The sequence below is a fragment of the Vespa velutina genome, chromosome 2, assembly GCF_912470025.1.
Source record: "Vespa velutina chromosome 2, iVesVel2.1, whole genome shotgun sequence".
NCBI lineage: Eukaryota > Metazoa > Arthropoda > Insecta > Hymenoptera > Vespidae > Vespa > Vespa velutina.
This window is the reverse complement of record NC_062189.1, coordinates 11,794,435-11,818,248: the sequence shown is the minus strand read 5'-3', so window position 1 is coordinate 11,818,248 and position 23,814 is coordinate 11,794,435. Positions and strand designations below refer to the sequence as shown.

The following is a 23,814-nucleotide window of genomic DNA, read 5'->3' as shown; positions in this document are numbered from 1 at the left end:
GAAAATATGCAAAAGTTTAGCAACGCAATGAGAAATTCATTTTAGTTGTGTAGACATTAGGTCGCTTCGAAATAACTGCAGGGAAAATCGATTTCGCTTCGTGTAACATCGAAACGAAAAGTCAACGACCACGAAGGGATTTCGGAGGGAAGGTAGAAGAGAGGGCAAAAAAATCTCTCCTGACCTCGAGAGGGAGTATAAGTGAGCGAGGTCGTTCCACGATCGATAACGCGACTTTCTCGTAAGAGAAGGCGCGACCAAAGTTCTTCGAGCGACGACCACAGGGCCGTGGGATAATCGATCTTGCCCTACGAAAGGAGAACCCTCCTATCTGTCTCTCCTCCTTTTCTTGTTCTCTCCCCCTACTTTCATCTTTTCCTTTCCCCTTTTGTATCTCCCACATTAAATTTCTCTCTTTCTCTCCTTTGATTTGGCGCGTAAACGAAGCAGGATTTCCCTGGACGCAAAGCTTTCCGCCGACATGACAACCGCAACACATCGCGTTGCAGGGGAGTCGATATTCCTCTCGAAGGACTCCTCTCTCAGGTACACATTTTTCACGTAGAATCGTGCACAACGCACACGTTGCCGCATAGCGAAGGGACGTCCGCGCCGGGGTGAGCGTACCCACCCGCGTCTGCTGCTTACTCCTCTCTCTCTCTCTCTCTCTCTCTCTCTTTCTCCCTCTTTCTCTCTCTCTCTTTCTCTCCCTCTTTCTCTCTCTCTCTCCCTCTTTCTTTCTCTCTCTCTCTTCTCCCCCCCCATGCCCTTTCCATTCCCTTCATCATCGTGCGTCGTCCTTCGTTCCATCTCCTTCCCCCCTTTTCTCGTTCTCTCCTTTTCCCTCGTTCATTCCGAGCGTCCCCTCCTTAGACCGTCGTCGTCTCATCGGCCGTCGGCTCGTTAAAGTTCGTCACTATACGACCATCTTCGGTAACGCTCGGCTCTACATGTTTGCCAACTGCGACAAACTAAAATTCATTTGCGAGATACAGAAGATCCCTTCCATTCTGTTAGCAAATGAATTCTCTATCTTCGTTAAAGAGATAGAATAGAGCAAAGTTCTCTCTCTGTCGTGCTTTAACAAGTTTATGACTTTCCATATTTGTATGAGTGGCGGCCATGCAGACAGGTGCGGCCGCTGGAACCCCACGACCGGTGGTAATACGAACAGCGCCGCCAAGCGACGGCTCCTTTCAGTTTCGGACAAGATGGGCGAATCTCGCCGGGCAGTAGCTTAGACTCTACCTACAAGACAACACAGTTTAAATGTTTCCTAACGAAAAGTAACAATTAAACATTGTAATTTATTTTATTTAGAGGGGAAATAAGCTATATATTTTTCTATCGTGCCGTTATTAATAGTGCTATTCCCGAAATTCGTAAAGAATAAGGAGAGGGAGAATTGAAGAACAGAAAAGAGAGGAAACGGAATCCGCGAGTGGCGAAAGAACGCACGGACGTGACGGACAAGGAAAAGTACGTAAAGGATAAAAAAAGTGCTATCGTTCGGCGTAAGAGACGGAAAGCAAAGTGGTGCTAGCAAATAACGGAGGACGAGTAAGAAGGTAATACAGTATATGGAATCGAGGTGATATTGCGACGCCTAACAACGAAGACGGTCACAAAGGCGCCGCCGCGGACCACAACGGAAAGATTGACGAGGAAGGTTGGTGTATACGAGACGACGAAAAAAATAGTCGTCGGGACAATTAAAAAGCGGAGAAGAACGATAGTATCACGAAGACACACTAGCCGTCGCTAAGGCTGAAATCAACGGCCAAGTAGGCGGATAATCTCGCGTACTTTTGCTCTCTCTCCTCTCTCCCCCTTGCAACTCGTTCGATATCTTTCTTCTTTCTCTTTCTCTCACACTACCTATCTTTCTTGCGTTTTCTCTCTCTCTCTCTCTCTCTCTGTGTGTCTCTTTCTCTTTCTCGTACACGCGCGTACAATTACACATACTCACTTCGTGTCCGCTCAACGCGGCTGGCCTAGGCTCTCGCCGGTATTGTGCGTGTGTTAAACAACGACGTGAAGTAAAGTGTAAAAGAAGTTTAATAGTAGTTTAGTAGTAGTAGTGTGAAGAGTGTACGATCGACACACCCTCTTGACGCTCGTCATCCGTTTGCATCGCCATCGGCTCGGCTTTCTCTACCCTTTTTTTCCTTTGTATTTCTCCCTCATCTATCATTCTTTCGGTCTTTACATATCTCATTCTTCGCATCTCGCGCATCTTGCGCGCGTATGCTTTCTCGAATACATAAGTCGCGTATCGAATACGTATACCTATATACACACACATTCTTACAGCATCGTACGATAGTAGCAGACAGAGCGCGCTGACGCTCGCGCGCGCGGCTCCTCGTCCCCTTTGCACCGTCCAATCTCTCTCGTTCTCTCTCTTTCTTCCTTGGTCTCACCCCTCCGTCCCTCTGTTCGTACCGCCATCGCCCTTTCCACCGTCCTCTCCCACTCCTCACCACGGTGCAAAGTGATTTATCGTTCTCGCTCGTCGCGTTCGGTTTCGTCGGTGCGTTAAAGGCTCTATTGTGATCCCCGTAACCATACGCGCCGTACCACTGACGTCTCATCTTCCTTCTTTACCCTATACCATCCCCGATTTCGTCTCTCCAGACGATAGCCATCCATCCAGCCGGTGGCGAGCCACCGCGCGTCTTGTCTCGTCGCGTCTCGTCCATTACCGTCCTTCACCTCCTCCATCTTCTCCTCCATCTCTGGCAGTGCTGCCTCCCCCTCTCACTAGCTCGACTGTATCCCCCTCTTCTTATTATCGGCCGTGCGATCAGGGGGAGTACGACACGAGATATACGACATTCCGCCGAGCCGTGCGACGGTGCTCTCGGCCGCGTCGTGGCGCGCGTGGTATCGAAGGGTGTGCAGGTGAGCGGGCACGTGAAGCAGCCGCATCTTTTCCGTGTACGTAGAACGCACCGAAGCCGAGGAAGGTGCGCCTAAGGAACTGTTTCCTGCTGTTGCTGTCAGGGAGGGGAAAGGGTGGAAGAGCAACGAGACTCGTTGGCGACCGATTTGCCAAGACGAAGTGCACACACTCACAGCGATAGCTAGTAGTGGTACACCATCGCCACCTTCACCATTAAAACTATTATTGCTATTTACTACTACTACTACTAGTATTAGTACTACACATAGCTACAGTTACAACTACAACTGTTACCAGAGCATCATTGTTCCAAACTGCTAGAAACTACATACCGCTAGCATGTCCGTCAGAATGGAAAACGTTGCCGCGCCGAGAAAACTCAACTACAAGATGATGGTGAGTATCATTTGCTCCTCCTCCTCCTCCTCTCTCTCTCTCTCTCTCTCTCTCTCTCTCTCTCTCTCTCTTTTCTTTTACTATACTTTGTTATTCTATCTCGCCTCCTTCTTTCTCACGCGCGCTTTTATCTACTCCCGCTTTCTACTTATTCCCATCTAGAAAGAAGTTGCGCTTTGATCGAACACGACGTGATCCGTGGTGGTCATCGTCATTGGTAGCATTTCGTTGCGTTGCCGGTCGCTCCAAGGCGTGCGCCGCCGCGTGTCATCGTGAGCGTACGCGCATGCACATGCACAGACGGATGAATGCCCGCTTGTACATACACACAATATATATATATACATATATATATAATATATGTTGCGCGCGCGCTCCGATGCCGTGCGTGTCGTCATCGTCGTCGTCGTCGTTGCTGCTAGGAAACGAACACCCTGAACAAGCACGAGTGGTTCTCCGTGGAATACGCAGTTTTACCATGGGGGCGGCCGGCGGCCATGGAACCAGCGTAGTTTGACAGTTTGCCGCGGGGCGTCCGTTGCCCCACCCAAGCTCTCTCGTTCTCCCTATCTCCCACTCCTCCCTATCTATGTTACTACTTCCGTGCAAACCTAACCTTTCTTTTCGCTTCACTCCTCGCGAGTCTTTCTCTCTGCGGCGTGTCTCCTCTCCTTCTTTCTATGGTGATTCGTAGGATGTGATTGGTTTCGTTTGAAATTCGAGCTGACGACTCTCAGTGCCGTCTTCGATAATTTTCAAGTGACATCGAATTGATTCGGCTTGTGCAAAATCATCGCAGAATTAAGAATATTTATTCGATCGATGGAAAGTTAAAAACGAATTTATGAATTCTTTTTAATACAGTCACGGGGAGACTCCTCCCGTTGGTACGTCAGTGTCGTCTCTGAGGATCGTTCCAATTGGACGGATTTCAGATGCATCCGAAGATGCTTTTCCACTCTACGTGTTAGTGATCCGTGCCACGCGTTCGACTCCTTGAGGCGAGGTCAAGTTTTAGCTTTAACATATAATTGTTAATTAGTTATCGGAATCGTTTTCGCGACGGCGTGGACTTTGTGTTTGATGTTAAATCGAACGAATTTTCTACGAATGAGATACGAGCAGAACACGGCCAAAGAAACGCGCCGGAAATTCTGTTCGTTTGTCATCAGTCGGACTCCAAGTTCGTGTTGTGCGACTTGATCGAGGGTAATTTATAAATGTATTCGTATATTTAAATTTAAATCATCATTCCAGTATTTTCAAACTCTATTAAGAATTTTACGATGAATAGTACAATAAATAGATAATAATAGAATGTGCGATCTCGAAAAATGTTCCATATGTTAAAATTGTATCACGCCTCTCATTAACGAGTCTATTTAAATGGAAATGTTTAATGTATTCGACAATATTATTCTTGTCGTTGACTCACTCAAATCGGAGATAGTATTTTTAGTAAGGCCTGACAAGAGAATCTCAACTTCTTATCGACGTATTTTTATTGTAATATGATCTACGATCTTTGATCTCATTTTTTCCTATCAATGAGCTTTATTCTTAAATATAACTCATTTGTTTTCATTCACTCGCTAAATCTTCTAGAATGAATAAATACAAAATTAAGTAATTACGCTCACGAAAAAACTGCAAGTTTACATAATACCATCTATTTCATTGATTTTCGCAGAATGACTAATAAAACAGAATATTTAGATATAACGATCGCATTCGATTGACTCAAGACGATATCATTTTCAAGGGCGATCAAAAATGATTACCTTTTTTATTGCACTTTGAACCTTTGAATTTCTCAAGTATGCAATTACTAAATCAAATACACGTTAAGATTAGAGTTTCAATAGTATTCGGGTTACTATAAATGCATATGCATTAAAGTAACATCCATTTGGCTTTTGTATCTAATCTTCCGATATTAGAGAATATATTCTTATATGTGAATGTGATTGCTAAATTAAATCGTAGGTGGCGCTGTTTTTTTTTTTAATCGCGCGAAACAATATCCCGAGATAATGCATACATTTCACATTTTTCTCGTGTTTCTTTTTTTTTTTTTTTTTTTTTTTTTTTTTTTTTTTTTTCTTTTTATGACAGTAATTTATGAATTAATTTACATTTGTGAAAATAATGATCGGTTTGAATAAAGTTAACAAAATATATGTTCATTTATTTAATTTAGCGTGTAATTTGATTCCATCTTGGAATCGATTAAAAAATATTCTTATTTCTATTCACAATTGTTTTTCTTTCGTCTTTTTTTTTTCCTCTTTCTTGTTTTTAAAAAATACGTCTTTTATTTATGATTGTTACGAAATAGTAGAAAGTCTTGGAATTCTTTTTGTTGTTTTGTACAAAGCGATGGCAAAAGAAAAAAAAGAACAAAAAGTCTGTTGTCGTTCATCGGCCTTGAAGTGCGTGCACTCTCGGAAATGAGTCACGGACGATTTACGTTGCTCTTTGTTCGGCATTAATACGATACCCCGAAGTGTTTTTGCATTCCATGTTCTATTTTACACCCACGCCCAACGCTACCACATTCCGCGAAATAATCTTACCAAGCTAATGAATAAAAAAACTTAATTCGATATCACTTTTCCTCGTTCAAATCATCTCATCATGTGTTGCGAACCTTTTGTTACTAACTCGTTATACGCCATGAAATTCCTCATAAAGATTTTCAATATACGAACACAATTTTTATTTCTATAAAATTCATTAAATTTCGATTAAATTCGTAAAATATAGAAAGGAAGTATGAGTGAAAGCAATATTGGCATAATTATAAAATTATGAACGCTGGTGACACTTATGTATTTTTGCGATTTATCTACTATAATACATACTCATTCGTACGTATATCGAAATGTTGTTACTTTTGCTATTTTTATATTAGTCTCTTTTTAGAAGTTCGATAAGGAATCCATATCGACTAATGAAAATATAAGGACACAAACCTGTCTTTAATCCTCGTTGTCATAGATATTACGTATTTCAGAATATGATGAGTTTTCTCTTTGCGCATGCGCGGTGATCATTAATGTCATGGATATGTGGGCGCCATAGAAAGAACGCAGAAGTAAAAATATTATAAAAAGAGTATGATAATACGAATGTATATTGCGAAACTTAGAATTTCTTATTGATCGTTAAGGTGATTTAAAGGATCTCATAAGTATAGTTCTGAGAACACGTGTTGAATTAGAAAGATCGATAGAATTTGGAATGCAATATTTTTCAGAACAAATGTATTTTATGTAAAATACAAGAATACACGCAATGGCAGAAGTTAGGATCGACTGACAATGAGAATGAGGAATATGTATGCGTTTTTCGGTCGGAATATGAGTCCTATTTAAATACATGTATCAATCTTTATTACTGTCTCATACCTGAGTACTTCCGACACAGCATTAAGACGTGTACACACGCGTGCATGTAAAGCTTGCATGTGAACGCACCCACGCGCGAAAGAACGCGTGCTCGCACGCACACCCGGATGCCATTCACAAAGTTCGCAAGGCGCTATCCACAACGGTATCCGGTGACGTCACTAAAGTCAAGGTCGTCTGAACCTCGCTCTCACCACGTTCCTTCATTTCCGTCGAACTTCTTCGCGATCGATCGTCTTTTCCTGGTAGTCGCGATTTTTGTTTTTAAAATCGGCCTTCCAGCTGGTAACTAAGGACTTTTTCGAGCTTCGATCAATTATTGACTTGAACCAAAGAAAACACAGCATACATGAATAATTTTCGAATATTTATGACAACCTTATTCTCTGAATTATTTATATTGAATGAAAAATGTTGTTAATCAGATCATAGAATTATCATTGGTATCAAAATGTTTTCAATTAGATTTTTGACATTGTGCTTTGAAAAACCTTTTTGCCGAAACAATGATAGATATCCTATTTGTTTCTTTCATTATGGCTGATATGTCTTGTAACACGAGCGAGTTCCCGATTTGGCGGCTGAATCGTACGTCCGAAGCGCGATCTAGACACGAAGTTCAAGGTCTATGGCCTAGATGTGTGCTCGTCAAGGTCCCTCGCGTGCCATTTACCTTCGTTACATCGTGTGACGTACGAACACGCTCTCTGTTCTATCGATCTTTTATTTTCTCTTTTACGCAAACTGTGGAAAATGATGCGATATACAATGAAATTTGAAAAAAAAGTGAGATGTATGTTCCTTATTACCACGAAGAAATCATCGATGTCGTCGTCGTCATTGTTGTCGTCGTTCTAAAAGAGACTCTCTTTGAAAGTCAATTAATATTATTGATCGTAACGTCGAACGAGAACTCTCATTAAAAGAACATAGATGGATATATACATATCTACAATTTCACGATTCGAAGAGAAAGCGCTATATCGGTGGAAAAGTGACTGTGGCTTAAAGAATCGAAAAGTAGAAAGCAGTTGATCGCATTTAAAATATAAGATTATTACTCGTGAAGTATCTCTCAACGAACGAATTAACTTGGGAAAACTTTTACCGAAATCTATGGATGGATGAATGGATGGATCGATCGGCCGAAAACTTTCAAAGTTGATGATATATAAAAAGAAAGAAGAAAAAATAATTTTAATGAATCAAAAAATTATAATACGTATTCTTGACACTTGGCGATAAAAGACAAGAATGGCGGCGGCGGTGGTGGTGGTCACGATGGTGGTCGGGTGGCAATGGAAGGACGTGAAGGGAGGAGGGCGTTGTGATCTAAACGCGGGCGGAGGGGAATGAACGGTACGTGAATAGGAGGAGGTAGTGGCAGTGATGGTGATGATGGTAGTGGAGGTGGAGGGAGGAGACCACGGTTGATCAAGTCTGACTTAAAGTCAACGAACTTGCGATCATATAACAATGTATCAGAGCAGCGCTACCGGTTTCGACGATAGAACTCGATTCAAGCTGTTTAATAATACTTACTTATCGGCTAAGTAAACGAATGTTATTGCAAAAAATTGTTCACGAATTTTCAATCCGTAATCGACGCAATATTTATATTTTATATATTATTCAATATATTCCGAATTATTTTGCTTTTACATAATACGTTTTAACTTACCGCGTCTACGTACAACTTTCACTATGATTTTAACCTCTCTTTGTCAACGATATGTCGTTATCAAATCGTCATATAATTCGTGTTCAACATAGTTACTCCATAAGGTCTTTGCTAGAAGAAGGAAAAGTCATTTATTTTTTTACTTCTTACCAATGCAAACTAAATTTCCTTGTAACTATTTCAAGTATATTATCACGATTGAATTGATAATTAGAACGATTTACAACTATGACGAATAATCTATAAACAACATTGATTATCATCTTTTAATCGATCATTGACTTCAAATTATAGATATACTTGTATACTTCAGTAAACGCGATATATACAATTGCGAATATGATTTTGTGTCTCCATCGTTAAAACTCAATTATTCTTTAAGTACTTGTCGTTTTTCGTATCTAAGCGTGTTAATGTCAAACGTGGTTTAATTATTTCTAATGGCATGTGATCAAAGGATAATTAACTTACGCTTTTCATCGCATCACAACATGAAAGTGATGACGACATAAATATATATATATATATATATATTATATATATCGTCATGTGTGTATTTTTTCGTTTTGCAACATGTCTCCTCTTCTAAATGATAATTATTCCCTGTAATTAGACGCGAAATTTTATTTTATGTATCACCGTAAAATCATTATTACATCTACCGATTTGCTTTTCTGTTTTAGGTAAGTGTATGATATATAGGCGATCGACGTCCGAAAGATTTGCGCTTCCTTGTTGGAAGTAAGTTAAGATGTCATTTATGTGTTCGAAAGTAAGATACGAACATAATCTGCATATATATTTTAGAGACACAATAAGGAATGCTGTAAATAAACAGATGCTTTTATTTTATCTGCTAATTTTTTACTATTATTATTATTATTATTATTATTATTATTATTATTATTATTATTATTATTGTTATTGTTATTATTATTATTATTATTGTTATTATTATTATTATTATTATTATTATTATTATTATTATTATTTTTCTTTATTTAACACGATAAAACATTCATGTTGTATCTGTATTAATTTCACGCAATCTTTTTCTGTAATTTACGCGTAGTCCTAGAATCAAGTTACTGCATTTAAGAAATGAAAGATGTAAATATATAGAAATCTAAATACACAGGTCAGTCCAGTACCATTACTATCGGAATCAAAACATGATGGAATTTTTTAATGTCTCGAGTCGCACATTATTTGTATATACTAGACATACATGTATTGCATACATTTATACGATCCACCTTGGTAGAGTAAAGGCTCGCGTTTAAAGTAATGGTGTCATCCAAGATATTTCTAGAGCGTAAGTGTGCATGTGTTGTATACGTGAGGAATTTCGTGGGAGAAGCTTACATTAATAACATCAGGTGTGTGCGTGTGTCTATATTCCATGTAAATCTAATATAACGAATTACAATATTGCAAATATAAAATCATAGGCGTTGAATACAAAAGTAAATTAAATCTTTTTAATTAGATAATGAAGAAGAGCGCGTTGACTTAGAATGTGACTTTGAAATCATTTGGCGTGAAGTTTCGAACTCAAATTCTGAGAGAATGATGATAAATATAGAAAATGTTTGAAAAAATAAAAATTAAAAAATATAGAAACAGAGCGAAGGGTGAAAAAAGAAGAGTGTAACACGACTACGTGCAGACGTGGTAAGCAGGAAGCAACATCCGGTCGGTATATCACGATACTCATTTCACACGTCGTGTTCTCTATTTCATGGTTGTTCACTAGCTGCTACGTTGTCTGCATGCCGTTCAATTGAACCTCCGATATCTGCTAGTAAATCATCGTCTATGCCATCGTTTCTTTAACTTTACATCATACGATAAGTATTATAGAAGCATATCTGCACGTCTTTCGAAGATTATAATCTAAGACACTCGATTCAGTGTTAATACCGGAGAGAACTATAGCGAAGATGAAGTATCGAAGCATCGCGCTCATTGGTACGATAAAATTAGATTAATTCTCTAACTAGAAAAGAATACATGGTTGATCTTTGCACGGAAATAAGTTAGAAGAATAGCTCTCTTTAGATAAACGTGGAGAACATGTTGCTTATATATATAAATTGTATACAAGTTAGAGTTTTCATCGATCGAACATATGGCCTTGCCGATTATAAGATACTACGACAAGAGTCGTCTATACTAAAGGTTTGTTATAAAACAGCGTGTGGCAAAAAAATTCAACGATCATCGAATTAACTTGATCATATAAAAAAATATGGAGAAACGGATGAAACAATCTCGGGGAAAATGTAACGGTCGTTCAATCGTCGTGAGGAAAGGTAACATTAGATGAGATTAGCCGAACATTATCAGGTAATAATAGGTTAGACGTTGCGAAAGGAAGGGAAGGGAAGATCGGAAGGAGGTGATTTGTTTGGTATGTCATAGAAATAGGAGAGGAAAGGGAATAGATAGTGTATTTGATCTTGTGGTGGTATTTCGCTTGGTCATTTTTCAGGGGACGAACGGTCCACGGCCAACATACGTCGGCGCTAACAACGGTAACGCCGGTGGAGGCGGTGGAGGCGCCAACGCCGGAGGCGTGGGCGTGGGTCCTACAAGCGGCGGCGGCGGTGGCGGAGTCGGTGGCGGAGGCGGCGGTACTACGGCTAGTAGTGGCGGCGGTGGAGGTGGCCACGGGGGCGGCGCTGGCGCCGGCGCCGGCGGCGGATTGAAGGGCAACGCGACGGGAGGAGCGGCCGGGGGCGGCGGTGGAGGTGGTGGTGGCGGCGGTGGTGGCGGTGGCGGTGGCGGTGGACCACGAGGAGGGAATCCGGTGCAGTACCGAGCGAGCGGCGCCGCCGCAGCAGCTTGGGGCGCGGCGCCGTCGCACGCCGCCGCGGCTGCGGTGGCAGCAGCGGCCGCCTATCCACCTTACACCCGCTATCCGAGTGCCGCCGCGGCGGCTGCCGCAGCGGCACAGGTACCGGTCGGTGCGCAACCGTTACCGCCCTCTGCCAACCCTTACGCCACCGCCCCCTACGCTCAGCACGTCTCGGTGAGTACACTCCCATGGCGGACTGTCTTCTTCTCTACTTCTTCTTCTTCCTCTTCTTTTTCCTCCTTATTCATCTCATTGCTTTCCATTCCACGATGCACGATCTCCTTATTGCTCTCCTTCTCTCTCTTTTTCTTCTTCTTCCTACTACCGCTTTTGCACTCAACTCTCTCTCTACGCTCTCTCTCAATTGCCGTACGTTTTTACTACTTCTCGATGTGCCGTTCTTGCTACTAATTTATCGACTCGTGCACTCGAGATGCGCGAGCCAGTCGGCCTATTGCGTACCGCCTTCGACGTGCACGCCTCGGTACGAATGTCGGACAATCTACCTACTGCCTAATGGATCCCTCTTTCCTTTCTGTTTCGCGAATCGCGCTACTCAACAGTGTATCTCTCTCAATTGTAATCGTTTCTATACAATTCAATATCTATAAATGATTCATTTGTTGCTGTTGCCGCCGGTTACTCCTTCCTCCTTATTTTAATCAGACACGGTGCAGCGCTGACGCGGGGTCACGGTCACTCCGGCAAGTGTCGTCAAACTGCAAGCGAAACAAATTTCACAAAGACGTACGTACATTCTACGCAAAATACCGCTAAAGAAAATATATTGCGATCGTACTCCTTTTCGCGAGACTCGTTCGCCGGATCCATGCTTCTTCTATTTCTTCGCCCACGCTTTCACGTTAATACATACGCGAATACCTTATTTCTACATATTTTGTTATATTTATATCCATTTTTCATTATATCCACATCATACATTTCGACGACGTATGCCAATTATTTCGACTCTATAATAATAAGTGCTTTAATTGTTAACAAAATGTAAAGTATATTGTGGTGGATGATTATGAAGAATATTTGACGAAATCAAAGAATCAAAGAAAGGCGTGTTCTCTATAATTTAGTAAATTCCGTAGTGTTAAATTCCTACTAGTCGATGATGACCGTAGAGAGATAATCTCCTTCTTGTAACTTACTGAATTGCTGAATAACGTCACGCCATTCCTCCATCACTAAATATCGTTCCTGGCTTTATCTGTATGGTTAATACATTTTGTAATATCAACATTATAAAGTATGTTTGATAAAGTTAAATTAAAACTCCAAAGTGGAGCAAATTTCAGTAGAAACTGGACTATGTTCTTTCTAACATCTATTTCTTTCCTTCCTAGCTTATTTTACTCATAGCTCCTTTGATCATTTGGTAGATAATAAAGAATAAAACATGAAGATGTAACCTTAATAACTCCAAATTTATTTTATCTACTTAGTATGGTGGACAACGGGTACCTACAGCCTCGTCACCAGCCAATACTACCAGTAGTTCTAGCAGTGCCACTGGCAGTCAAAGCGGGGCAATGAGCACGAGTATGAGCAATAATGCTATGCAAGGGCAGCAGGCGGAACAGTTATCAAAAACAAATTTATATATACGTGGCCTCAACCAAAATACAACAGATAAAGACCTTGTTAATATGTGTTCTCAGTACGTAAATGATATTTTACTAATAGATGAAAAAGATTTAATTATTCATGTAATATAATTGCTATATAATTGCTGAAATTATTTATAGGTATGGAACTATAACTTCCACGAAGGCAATATTGGATAAAACAACAAATAAATGTAAAGGTACTTACTTAAATCATGATAACTATTATAAAATCGCTTACATATATAGTTTCTTCTGTCTTTTTTTTTTCTTTTTTCATAGTAAGAAACAAATATTGTATTATCTAGATTTTGAATATCTCATTACAAGTTATTGTATTTTTGAAATATAAATATGGAATAATGTAAAGTTTTACAAAGATTTTTTTTATAATCTTACCTTTATAATCAAATTGTTTTTCAGGTTATGGCTTTGTAGACTTTGAGTCACCGGTGGCGGCAGAGGGTGCTGTGAAAGCACTGGTCGCCAAGGGCATCCAAGCGCAGATGGCGAAAGTGGGTATCTGGTTGCTCCGTAGACTGGCAAGTGTACGTTGGTTGTGCATGCAAGTACAGTAATACCAGAGTAACAGTAAACCTCTTTTTCTTTTTCTTTCTTTCTCTTTCTTTCTCTTTCTTTCTCTTTCTTTCTCTTTCTTTTTCTTTCTCACTCAATCTGATTTTTATTTATTCTTCCTGTTCTTAATCCATCTGTTCTCCCTCCAAATTCTTATCCAAATTCATATGTATATCATATTATAGCTAATAATTCTCAAAAATTTTTTTAAACAACAGGCAATTATCTTAGTTCCATCATGAAAAAATGATATTATATAGCACATGAGTACCATGTGATTGTATTATAATTAAATTTATTAGAAGATAGAAGTAGTCATATGACAAGTATTACTGTTCAATGAGAACTTTTGTTATAAAATATTGTATGTGCAATATCTTATTTACAGTATATATTGTCTTTTGAATTTCATAATATAGATTTTTTAAATTTTGTTTGATGAAACTTACTTTATGGATATGTATTAATGAATACTACAATATAACATATTTTTATGTGATACAATTTTATATTCATCAAAGATTTTCTAATAGAATATTTTATTACATATAATCAGTAATCGAAAGGAATGTACTCATGGGCATCTATATGGAATTACAAGTTCATTTATGATTCACCAATATTTTTCTCTCCCTACCAAGACCTGTCTCACTTGTCTAGAAACGCTCTTTTACATTAATCGGTTCTGTCTATTATTCTGTCTTAAATACCTACAAACCTATTGATGCTTGCTGCTATGCCTCGGCCACAAATTGTTAATATTGCTGTATCAAAATATTTATGATGATTTTTCAAAATTACTTCTATTTAGTCTAATGTTAAACCTCTATCAATTATTTGTTATACTAAAGTACTAGTATTGATATTTCTATTAAAATGATTAGAAGTATTTTACACAGTTATTACAAAAGTAATCCATTTTAAAAATAATTAATACATTTTCTGTATCGCCATTTATTTTTATATAATACAACATAATTTAGTTTTATATTAGTTCATTTTATTAATAACTATTGTATAATATTCTATATTTCTATAAATAAATTAATTTATCTATAAGTATATCTGTAATATTAAATATTGATAATTTTTAATCAAATGAAATCAATAAGTTATTTAAAATGAAATTAACTAAATATCTTTCAATTTGGCCGTGGTAAAAGCAGAGGGTGCCACAAGCAGCTGTGATGATGTCGTTCGCATGTGATATGATACGACTAAACAATGTGTACCCACTATTAACTATATTCAGGGTACACGGTATACTTACCATTCAATGGTGCTATGTGATGATCAGGTGCTATCTTACCCCTGGGGTGTTGGTTGGCTCTGATTGGCACACTTGGCTTAAATAATGAAGGTTTAACCAGCACACCAATAAATTTGTAAACATATTCAAAGATTGTTTTATAAGATTCAAGTACCATGAATTCAAAATAATCATACAATGTTTTATGGTTACCTGAATCATGGACTTCACATTCTTGACTTTGCATTAGTATATGCTCCTTTTGCTCGCAATAGAATCTTATCTTCAATGAGATCATTTATTTAATGTATCATAAAAAGTATGTATATCCAATGATCTAACTATTTATAATTTAATTAGCTATCCTTATTGAAGCTGAATAGTGTATACAATTAAATAAGTATATACATATCTTACACAAAAGTATTTGAATCTTATATATTTATGTATACTCGCACTTGATCAAAATATGAATCATTTAGTTAAAGTATAAATACATTGAAGTATATTACTTTATTATACAAACATACACACATACGTACATATGTACTTATACATATTGATTTATGTGTGTGTGTATGTATGTACATATCTTTATATATCCATATGTGTATATGTATGTAGAATGGCCCTTTCAAAAATAATGTCACAATTAATTTTCTATATTGATAAAAAATATACAAAACAAAATAGATAGTTAAGTATATCTTAAAGATATAGAGAAATATTCTAGTGATGTAGTAAATTTTTGATGAATGTTTATTATCAATTTTCATCAAGAAAAAAGTATTTATTAGAAATAATTGAGGTATTAATTTTAAAAGGGACATCTGTATACATACATAAATGCCATCAGCTTGGCTTATATCATAATATTTTCATTATTTGTTCTTTTGTTTTAATGCATTCGCAAGATTGAAGTAAATTGTCGTAAAGTATAAGTATATTCAAGTAATTGTAGATTTGATTGATACTTGACAGAAATGGTGAATCTCAAAATATGCTTGAGGGTGCATAATAATGATTTTAAATTTAGTTTAGCATACACTTGTGTTTGTTTCAATCCTTCATTTATAAATTCATAAATAAAAACATGAGTATAAACACATATATGTATGTACTTACATATATTTACATACATCATATGTTTTCTACAATATAGTAAATCAGTCTTTTTTGTGAAAATCGAACTATGTACACGTTGCAATGTCTGTGCTTTGCCTTTTGCTTCATTAAAAAAGAAAATGTCATATGTAACTGATGTAATCTATTCCTATTGCTTTCAGTGTATAAAAAAATGAATAGAGGAAATTTGTCTACATATTTGTCAGTAAACTCGTACGTAAGGTTATGATTAATATATAAATACAATCTAAATACACCTATGTATATGCTTAAATTTCTTTCACATTTTTTAATTCTTATTTTGAAGGTGTTGTATTAAAAATGTGAATTAAGGAACTCTTGCATGTCAGCTAAACTGAAAAGGCATATGAATGTAATTGATTATAAAGTTATATTCATTTTTTGAAATTATATAAGTACATTATATATTAAGATTTTAACAATCAAATATAGTAACTTTCATTATTGTTAAAATATTTTTTATCAAAGTAAATGAGTAATTTATTTGTATTTTGTTTAATATATTATTATTTATTATTTTTGTAGTCAAATATGATATTCATATTTTATATTTTATATAGTTCTGAAATATCTTTATCTTCTATTAGTTCATAGACATTATTGTATTAGTTCACAAAACTATACATTAATGTCATATCAATATTAAATCATATCAAATTGCAATGTGTTTTAATGAAAAATAGAAGTCATTCATATGAATATTTAAGTACTGCTTTTTCTCTAAAATACAGAAAGATTGTAAGAAACACCAGTAATTTTTATTATGATAAATTGCAAATTATTATTGAGAATACAAATATCAATGATATACCTACGTATAGGTATGTAGGTACCTATGTGTGCATGTTCTGACCTCAATCTAATCATATATCAAATAATGGAATATGTGGTATGAGTTTAGTAAAAAAAATATCAAAGCATCTTTAAAGCAAATTTAGAGAGGCACCAGAATGTGGAGAAGCCTAATGCCATGAAGCATGATAACCTTTCAACATTGAAAACAATAATTATTGTCTTAATTCATATTCAGTCATTTTTGATATCTGTCCATTTGCATTCTTGCGATTAGTCCAGAATAATTACTCCTTAAATAGCTTACTAATTTTTTTTGTAGTATCATTGTTGTAGACATACATCATGTTTTAATAATGAATATCAATAAGTTAATGTACAAAAAATATATAATTTTAAACGTGATTTTATATTTCTGCCAAAATACATTAAAAACATTTTAATACTTATAAGTTAAAAATTGTTCATATTGTGTGTGCCAAATGATACCAGATACAGCTTTCAAATAATCATTTTAATTTTTCAGATCAGATGTATGTACACATTCTATATTACACATGAAATTATTATTTAATATATAATAAGTAATAAAATAGTATAATAACTTTATATTATATTATTTTTCTTTTAAAATTATTATATAATTTTATATAATTTTATATAACGTTCTATAAAAAATTTCATTTCATTTATCACCCGAATGAGGATAAATATGATTTAGTGTAATATTAAGTAAAAAGTATACTAAAGTACATACATGATACATATCTGAAAAGTCAAAATGATAATAATTCGTTAAGATGCTATATCTATAGTAGTGAAATATACATTATGTTGCATAGTATTTTTACTTTCTTCTCAGCAACAGGAACAGGATCCTACAAATCTGTATATCGCAAACCTGCCATTGAACTTTAAAGAAAATGATGTTGAAGGACTACTTCAACAATATGGACAAGTCATCTCGACTCGTATTTTACGTGACACGTCAGGACAAAGTAAAGGTGTTGGATTTGCAAGGTTAGTAAATTTCAAATTAATAAAAATATACATATACTATTAATTGTATATTTTAAAATAATTATAAATGTGTATTATCTAAATTTTAGAATGGAATCCAAAGAAAAGTGTGAGCAAATAATTCAAATATTTAATGGAAAAGCATTACAAGGAGCTAAAGATCCCTTGTTAGTTAAATTTGCTGATGGCGGAAATAAAAAAAAATCAATGTATAAAAGTACAATGTGGAGAGACACTGGAGAAGTAAGTATATAAATATATGATGTACTTCAAATTTAGGAAGATTATTATAACGATAATTAATTTATTTATTAACAGAATATGACTATGAATTATGATGCAAGTGGAGTTGGTCAGAATGGTGTTGCCACAGCTCATATGTTACCTACAGCAACTTTGACTCAATATGGTCGTCATTATGGTCAAGCTGTCCCTGGCTATAGCGTACCAGGAGCTCCTTGGGTCACACCATACCTCGTGCAGCCCGCGCCGCCTCATATGCAACAGGTCGACGTGAGTTTTTATAAGAAAAGTTTTTCATTTATTTGTTCTAAATATTTTATATATATTATATTTCCATAAAATTATTTATTATAATATTTATTATAATATAAAATTAATAATAAGTTACAACATTTATTTTGGAATAAATTATAACATTTATTTTTTAATAAATCATAACATTTGTTTTTGAATGAGTCATATGTATATTATGTATAATTATCTTTTATAACAATTTATTTCTTTATTGATACATTATTAAACTTAGCTTTTTTGAAATTATTTATTAAATATATTGCACAATAGTATTTTTTCTTATTGAAATTTTATTTCATTTATTTTTGTTTTTATTTTTACAGATGATGCCATCTGCAGATCCTAGTAATCCTCAATACAGTATAATTCCTCAGCTTACAACACAAATGTCTACAATGCATCTTGGCACTGGTTCCGTAAGTAATATTAATTTTTTATGGAATTGTTTGTGATTCATTTAATGCTTTTAAATATATATCATATAAAGCATTTCTAATCAAATGGTTCTTATATATTTAGCAATAATATGTTTTGAATGACTAACAGAAAATTATGATAAGGTTAATATATTTTTACAATCTGGCTATAATGTTTAATTGATATAAGAAATCTTTTATAATTCGTGTATATATATATATATATATATCTAATGTATCTAAATAGTAGATTTATCCTGTTTCAGTACATAGCAAGTCCTCATCCCTACTCTTATACTACTTATCCTCCACCTAGCATTATCCATCCAATACCACTGGGCGATTCTGAACAGACCAGTAATGCAGCATCTCCTGATGATTCTTATCAGCAGTACCAAGCTCAGCAGCCCAAGTAGGATACGGTTTATAGGTTAGTAATATGTAATAATTATCAACAATCATAATTTCTTAATTACGATTTTTTATATTACATGAAGTTATTTTCAATTAGAGTTAATAAATTTATATTTTCTAATATACAGATACGAATATGCTGAGGGCTACATAAGTTAGAAACGGATACACATGCTGAACACAAGGGATTATTATTAACGAAGAATAGAATGAGATAAATACATAACATAAAGTCAGATAAGATTCTTCCTCATGATAAATTGACTTGCCAGCCATCTTTTATACATTTTATCCATCAGCTAAATAGGTGAAAGTAGTTAATATTTTGCAACGAGTCAAGAAAGGATATTGACGTAATATGGGGTATGAGACTGGCGTGTCTTCTACATGTTCGACACTAGTTCGACTCTTTACACTGTACCAGCACATTATATGACAGTGACAAACTGATATTTGCAATGAACAGTTTAGTGTCAAGCTGATAGGCTTCCAGGATAACTTTAGGTATTACATATACTAAGGAGACTATGAGTCGAAGCTGAAGGCTCGAGAATGTGAATAAATATTTTAACAAAAATGTAAACTATGAAAACGCTGCTCAGAAATATACGAAAGAGAATTCTTCCCAAGAGTAATAATAATATAATATTAATAATAAAATAATGATATATAAGAATAATAAGAATAATAATATACAGAGAGCACTTCCAATGCTAGAGTTGATAAAAATTCAGATTCAGTATGGTTGTAAATCAGTACCAACCGGACTTGTGCCAGCTGGCTGGCCGGTGGCTTGGCTGTAAGAGAAGGGAGATACCATTCGCGTAACGAATTTCAACGACGTGCGAAACTCCTCATTCACAGCACATGCTACTCCACCCGCTTACCGCACTTTTATCGGTTTATTTTCGTTCAGACATTCCAAGCCAGGTACATGTGTGTACTGCCACGTGGATATATCTTAATCTAATACTTCTACGATATTTCACGTTCTGTTTTAATCACGAACGATACATTTTACTAAGAAAAAAAGCAAACACACAAGAGAGGAAAGCTTTGTTTCTAAAAGTCTTCAGAATTATAATATACAATAATTATTGCACGTGAACGAAAAAACATAGTACTCTTTAGAGAGTGTTATATTTATGAGTACAGTTACTATGAATCGATATCAGTTTTAATTGTACAGTAAATGCAGATATTTTTTTTAGAATTGTGCCTTTTCAGACAAATCCACTTAGACAGGGATATGCTGAAAAATATTATAATATATTTTTAACATCGGAATGTAAATGTGAAACCTGAGCCAAATTTTGATCTTCTAGTTAAGAGAATATAATTGTTTTTGCGTTGTAGCCAGTTAATCAACTATGTTTGTTTTTGATTATGAATTTGATAGATTTTGTATGTATAGTTGCCACTAACGGGATTGGTAAAATGAAACATCAGGTAGTGTCGGAGGAGTTGCATAGAGAAAGAAGAAAAAAAAAATTAAGAAAAGAAATCAAATGGCGGATTCTTGTAATCGAAACGCGTGCCGCCCGAGAAACTTAGTAAGCTTTGTTACGACGGGATATGATGATAGTTAGAGTGTAAATTAATTTATTATATCGAACGAACGAATAAACGCGATACTAAATGAATGAAGATAATGAACGAACGATGGGGCGGTAGCGAAAAAATAGGCGAGGAATTTCGGTGAAGTGTGGAGTGGAGTGTATAAAACAAAGTATATGAAAAAGACTCTCAAACGACGATGGTATAGAAAAAGGGGGGGGAAGAAAAAAGAAAATGGTTCTCTCCCTATGTTTTCCTACCTCTCTCCGGTCGTCGTCGTATATCCGGAAAAGTTTCACGTCGTTGTCAGACTTAGAATCGAGTCGAGGAACGATTTAGCAGAAAGCTTTCTACCAAATATGCGAGCTACGAGTGGCTCATGTGACATGTGGCGGACAGGTAGTTAGATAGAGTTAGAGGCGATCGTAGCTATTATTATAATATTACAATAATATGCTGTATTATTATAATTAACGATTACTATTATTGACGACATCTAAAATATGAAAGATTTTTACACTGTTGAGACTTGAAGTAAATAATATATTTAGTTTATTTTGGTACATCACGATTTGATGACAAGAGATAAAAAATGAAAAAATGGTATGAGCTATTTTTTAAAAGACCGATTATTACTCGATTTGAGTCCATGCATTAAGAGAGAAAGGGGGGAGAGAGAGATAGAAAGTGAGAATAAGAATAAGAAAGTAAAGGAGAAAAAAAGAAAAAGAAGAAAAAGGGATGAAGAAATGAAAGAAAAGAAAAAATAAAAAAAATGGATAAAAAGAAAAAAAATTGGAGGAAGCAACGAAGGAGAAAAAGAAAGAAGAGAGGATAAGAAAAGAAAGAAGCGAAAGGAGAACCTATTTACGAGTGTGTATTGTTCCAGAAGCGATTGTCACCACGACTGACAACAAAATCACATGTGATTAAATAGTGAATTTTGAGAATTTTACTAATAGACTTGTACTAAATAACTAATAATTATTGTGACGACCAAACAAAGAAAAAGGATTAGTGCTGACTGAGCGTGAAAAGATGCTCCGGCCGAGGCGCCCATGCGGATTAAAAAACGGAGAGCCGCGGATCGGGAGGGAGAAAGAAAGAGAAAGAAAGTGATGAGAAAAAAGATATAAAATTATTGTATAGAACGTGAAGAAAGGAAAGGAGCACAGCGACAAGTTGTGTGTAGCTAGTGTTGACTATGAATAGGCTAGGCAACCATTTTGATTAAGAATAAAAGTAACCGAATAAGCGATTAAAGTTAGGTAAAGTAAAATTAGCGATAGTTAGAATATAAACTGCCTCGCTCCCTACTCGATCGCAGGGGGCTATGGCACCGTTCAGCCTATGCACCTCGCACCCGTCAAGACTGACTGGCTATTCATATTAATAATAAATATATATTATTATTCTACAACATATTATGTCTACTTGTAATATAAATAGTAAGGACTGCTTGCTGCGCACCGCGGGTCGGGTGCTTGGGCTGGCCGGCTATGGTTTACACAACCATTTTGGAAACTCCGTTTCCAAGCAATGCTGCTTTCCGTAAAGCTTTCTTTAGAATTCTAGCGTAGAATCTATTAGATCAGATAACGTGTAGTTGTAGGTTAATGTAGACAAAAAATGAAAAAAAACGTAGAGTGTTTTTAAGTAAATCATGTTAGTCGATATCGGCTTAAGAGAAAAAGAGAGAAAGAATGGATGGATGAATGAATAGATGGATGGATGGGTGGATGAATGAATAAATGAGTGAATGAATGAATTTGAGCTAAAGAGCAAATGGGGGGAGAGAGAGAGCTACTTGCAAGAATGAATGAACAAAGCAGATAAAAGAAGAAAACGAGTCCATGTTGACTCGATGTTATATCGAGAACATGATCGTACTTCGACTTGTACAGTCTTTAGTTTACGAAGTTTGAAGTCATTGTTTTACATTGTTAAGCAAAGGTTGTAGTTTGTAATGATCTTGATTTCTATCTATTTTGAACATCCTATTTCCCCATCCCCGCGAATCATCCCATGCCATTCCCTTTTCCCGTTTTCTTTCTTTTTTCTATTTCTATTTTATTTTGTTGTTTCATTTAATGTACTCAATTCCTTTATGTTGATAATTAATAATGAAAGATGGACATGTAATTCTCCAAACAACATAACACTGTCTGCTTATTATTATTCTTTTTTTTCTTTCCACTATATATATATTGTTATGCGGTGTGCGACCAATGAGAACCCAAACACGAAAACGACGTTGGAGACTTACGCGTACAAGGATCGATTTATACAGATTCAGATACTTTAAGATGGCGAGGTATAGCACGTAACGAAACTTAGATTAAGGCAAGTGTGTCATAGCTAATTAAGATAGGGACTCTTAGAAGTCGATAGGTGCTGTAATAAAACAAAGTTTAACAACGGTCAGAATTAGATTTTCCATGAAACTTGAATAAGGACAGGGCATAAGCCACACTAAAAGTGCCCTTAGTTTATTTTGGATCGTTTAAAAACGCTAGTCTTTGTGTGAGATAATGTGGGGGTTAGATAGGATCTTCTAGAACAGAAAAAAAAACAAAACAAAAGAAAAAAGAGTGAGAAAATGAAAAAATGTAAGCGCACGCGCGAGAGAGATTGAGGAAGAGAGAGAGAGAGAGAAAGAGAGAATGTGTGAGAAAGAGCACGTGGTGTGTAGGTATATGCATACATTCACTATGCATACTTCAAAATCATCTGCCTATTACACGACACCGACTGCAGACACTGTTACTGTAAAACTGCACACTGCGAGTGCACGCTCTCTGCCATCCTATACGTTGTATAGGAACGTGCACCGATCAGTCTTAGAGTTACTTACGACTATGGTTTGGTATATTCAAAATGAAAAAAAAAATCAAATTCCTAATTATTATCGTCCCTTATTTTTGATCAATAAACGATCTGTTTTGGGGATTTATTTGATTAATTCTTTTCTTTTCCTTTCCTACTTTTTTATTAAAAAAAAAAAAGCCAAACAACTAGTAAGCATATATCAATGAACGAAAGCGTTCAATTCAAAAGATGAATCCCCAAATACATTATATGCATTTGCAATAATCTTGTATTACATGAAATCGATTTACAAAAAAGAAATTTTCTCTGAATAATGAAACGAATGATAATACACACGTACACACATTCACATATTTTTATTAATCTTAAGACAGACTCTTTTACGGCTTTGAAAACTGTAGTTACAGCGG

General features: G+C 35.8%; 1 protein-coding gene across 12 annotated transcripts; it reads left to right on the top strand.

Annotated features, from left to right (window-relative positions):
- Positions 1–1,182: 1,182 nt before the first annotated feature.
- On the top strand, positions 1,183–23,524 carry LOC124957685 (protein alan shepard). Of its 12 annotated transcripts, none has more exons than XM_047514852.1 (12): positions 1,185–3,301; positions 10,887–11,426; positions 12,707–12,921; positions 13,010–13,062; positions 13,292–13,383; positions 15,608–15,613; positions 17,494–17,651; positions 17,741–17,894; positions 17,970–18,164; positions 18,512–18,604; positions 18,871–19,034; positions 19,147–23,524. In XM_047514852.1, exons 1-11 carry the CDS (start codon positions 3,245–3,247, stop codon positions 19,018–19,020), a joined length of 1,713 nt encoding a protein of 570 aa, XP_047370808.1. In that variant the 5' UTR covers positions 1,185–3,244; the 3' UTR covers positions 19,021–19,034; positions 19,147–23,524. The 12 variants fall into 12 exon arrangements, with proteins under 12 accessions (XP_047370801.1, XP_047370800.1, XP_047370808.1 ...); XM_047514843.1 differs by lacking the exon at positions 15,608–15,613 and having other exon boundaries at positions 1,186–1,669; positions 3,203–3,301; positions 13,010–13,068; positions 13,292–13,437; XM_047514849.1 differs by having other exon boundaries at positions 1,186–3,301; positions 13,010–13,068.
- The last annotated feature ends 290 nt before the right edge of the window (positions 23,525–23,814 follow it).

What these genes read in the sequence shown, in the direction of transcription:
- LOC124957685 (XM_047514843.1), top strand. Translation starts at nt 3,245, where the DNA reads ATGTCCGTCAGAATGGAAAACGTTGCCGCGCCGAGAAAACTCAACTAC. An exon ending in CTTGTTAATATGTGTTCTCA is followed by an intron (nt 12,922 to 13,009) that starts GTACGTAAATGA and finishes AATTATTTATAG; the next exon opens with GTATGGAACTATAACTTCCA. An exon ending in CTCATATGCAACAGGTCGAC is followed by an intron (nt 18,165 to 18,511) that starts GTGAGTTTTTAT and finishes TTATTTTTACAG; the next exon opens with ATGATGCCATCTGCAGATCC.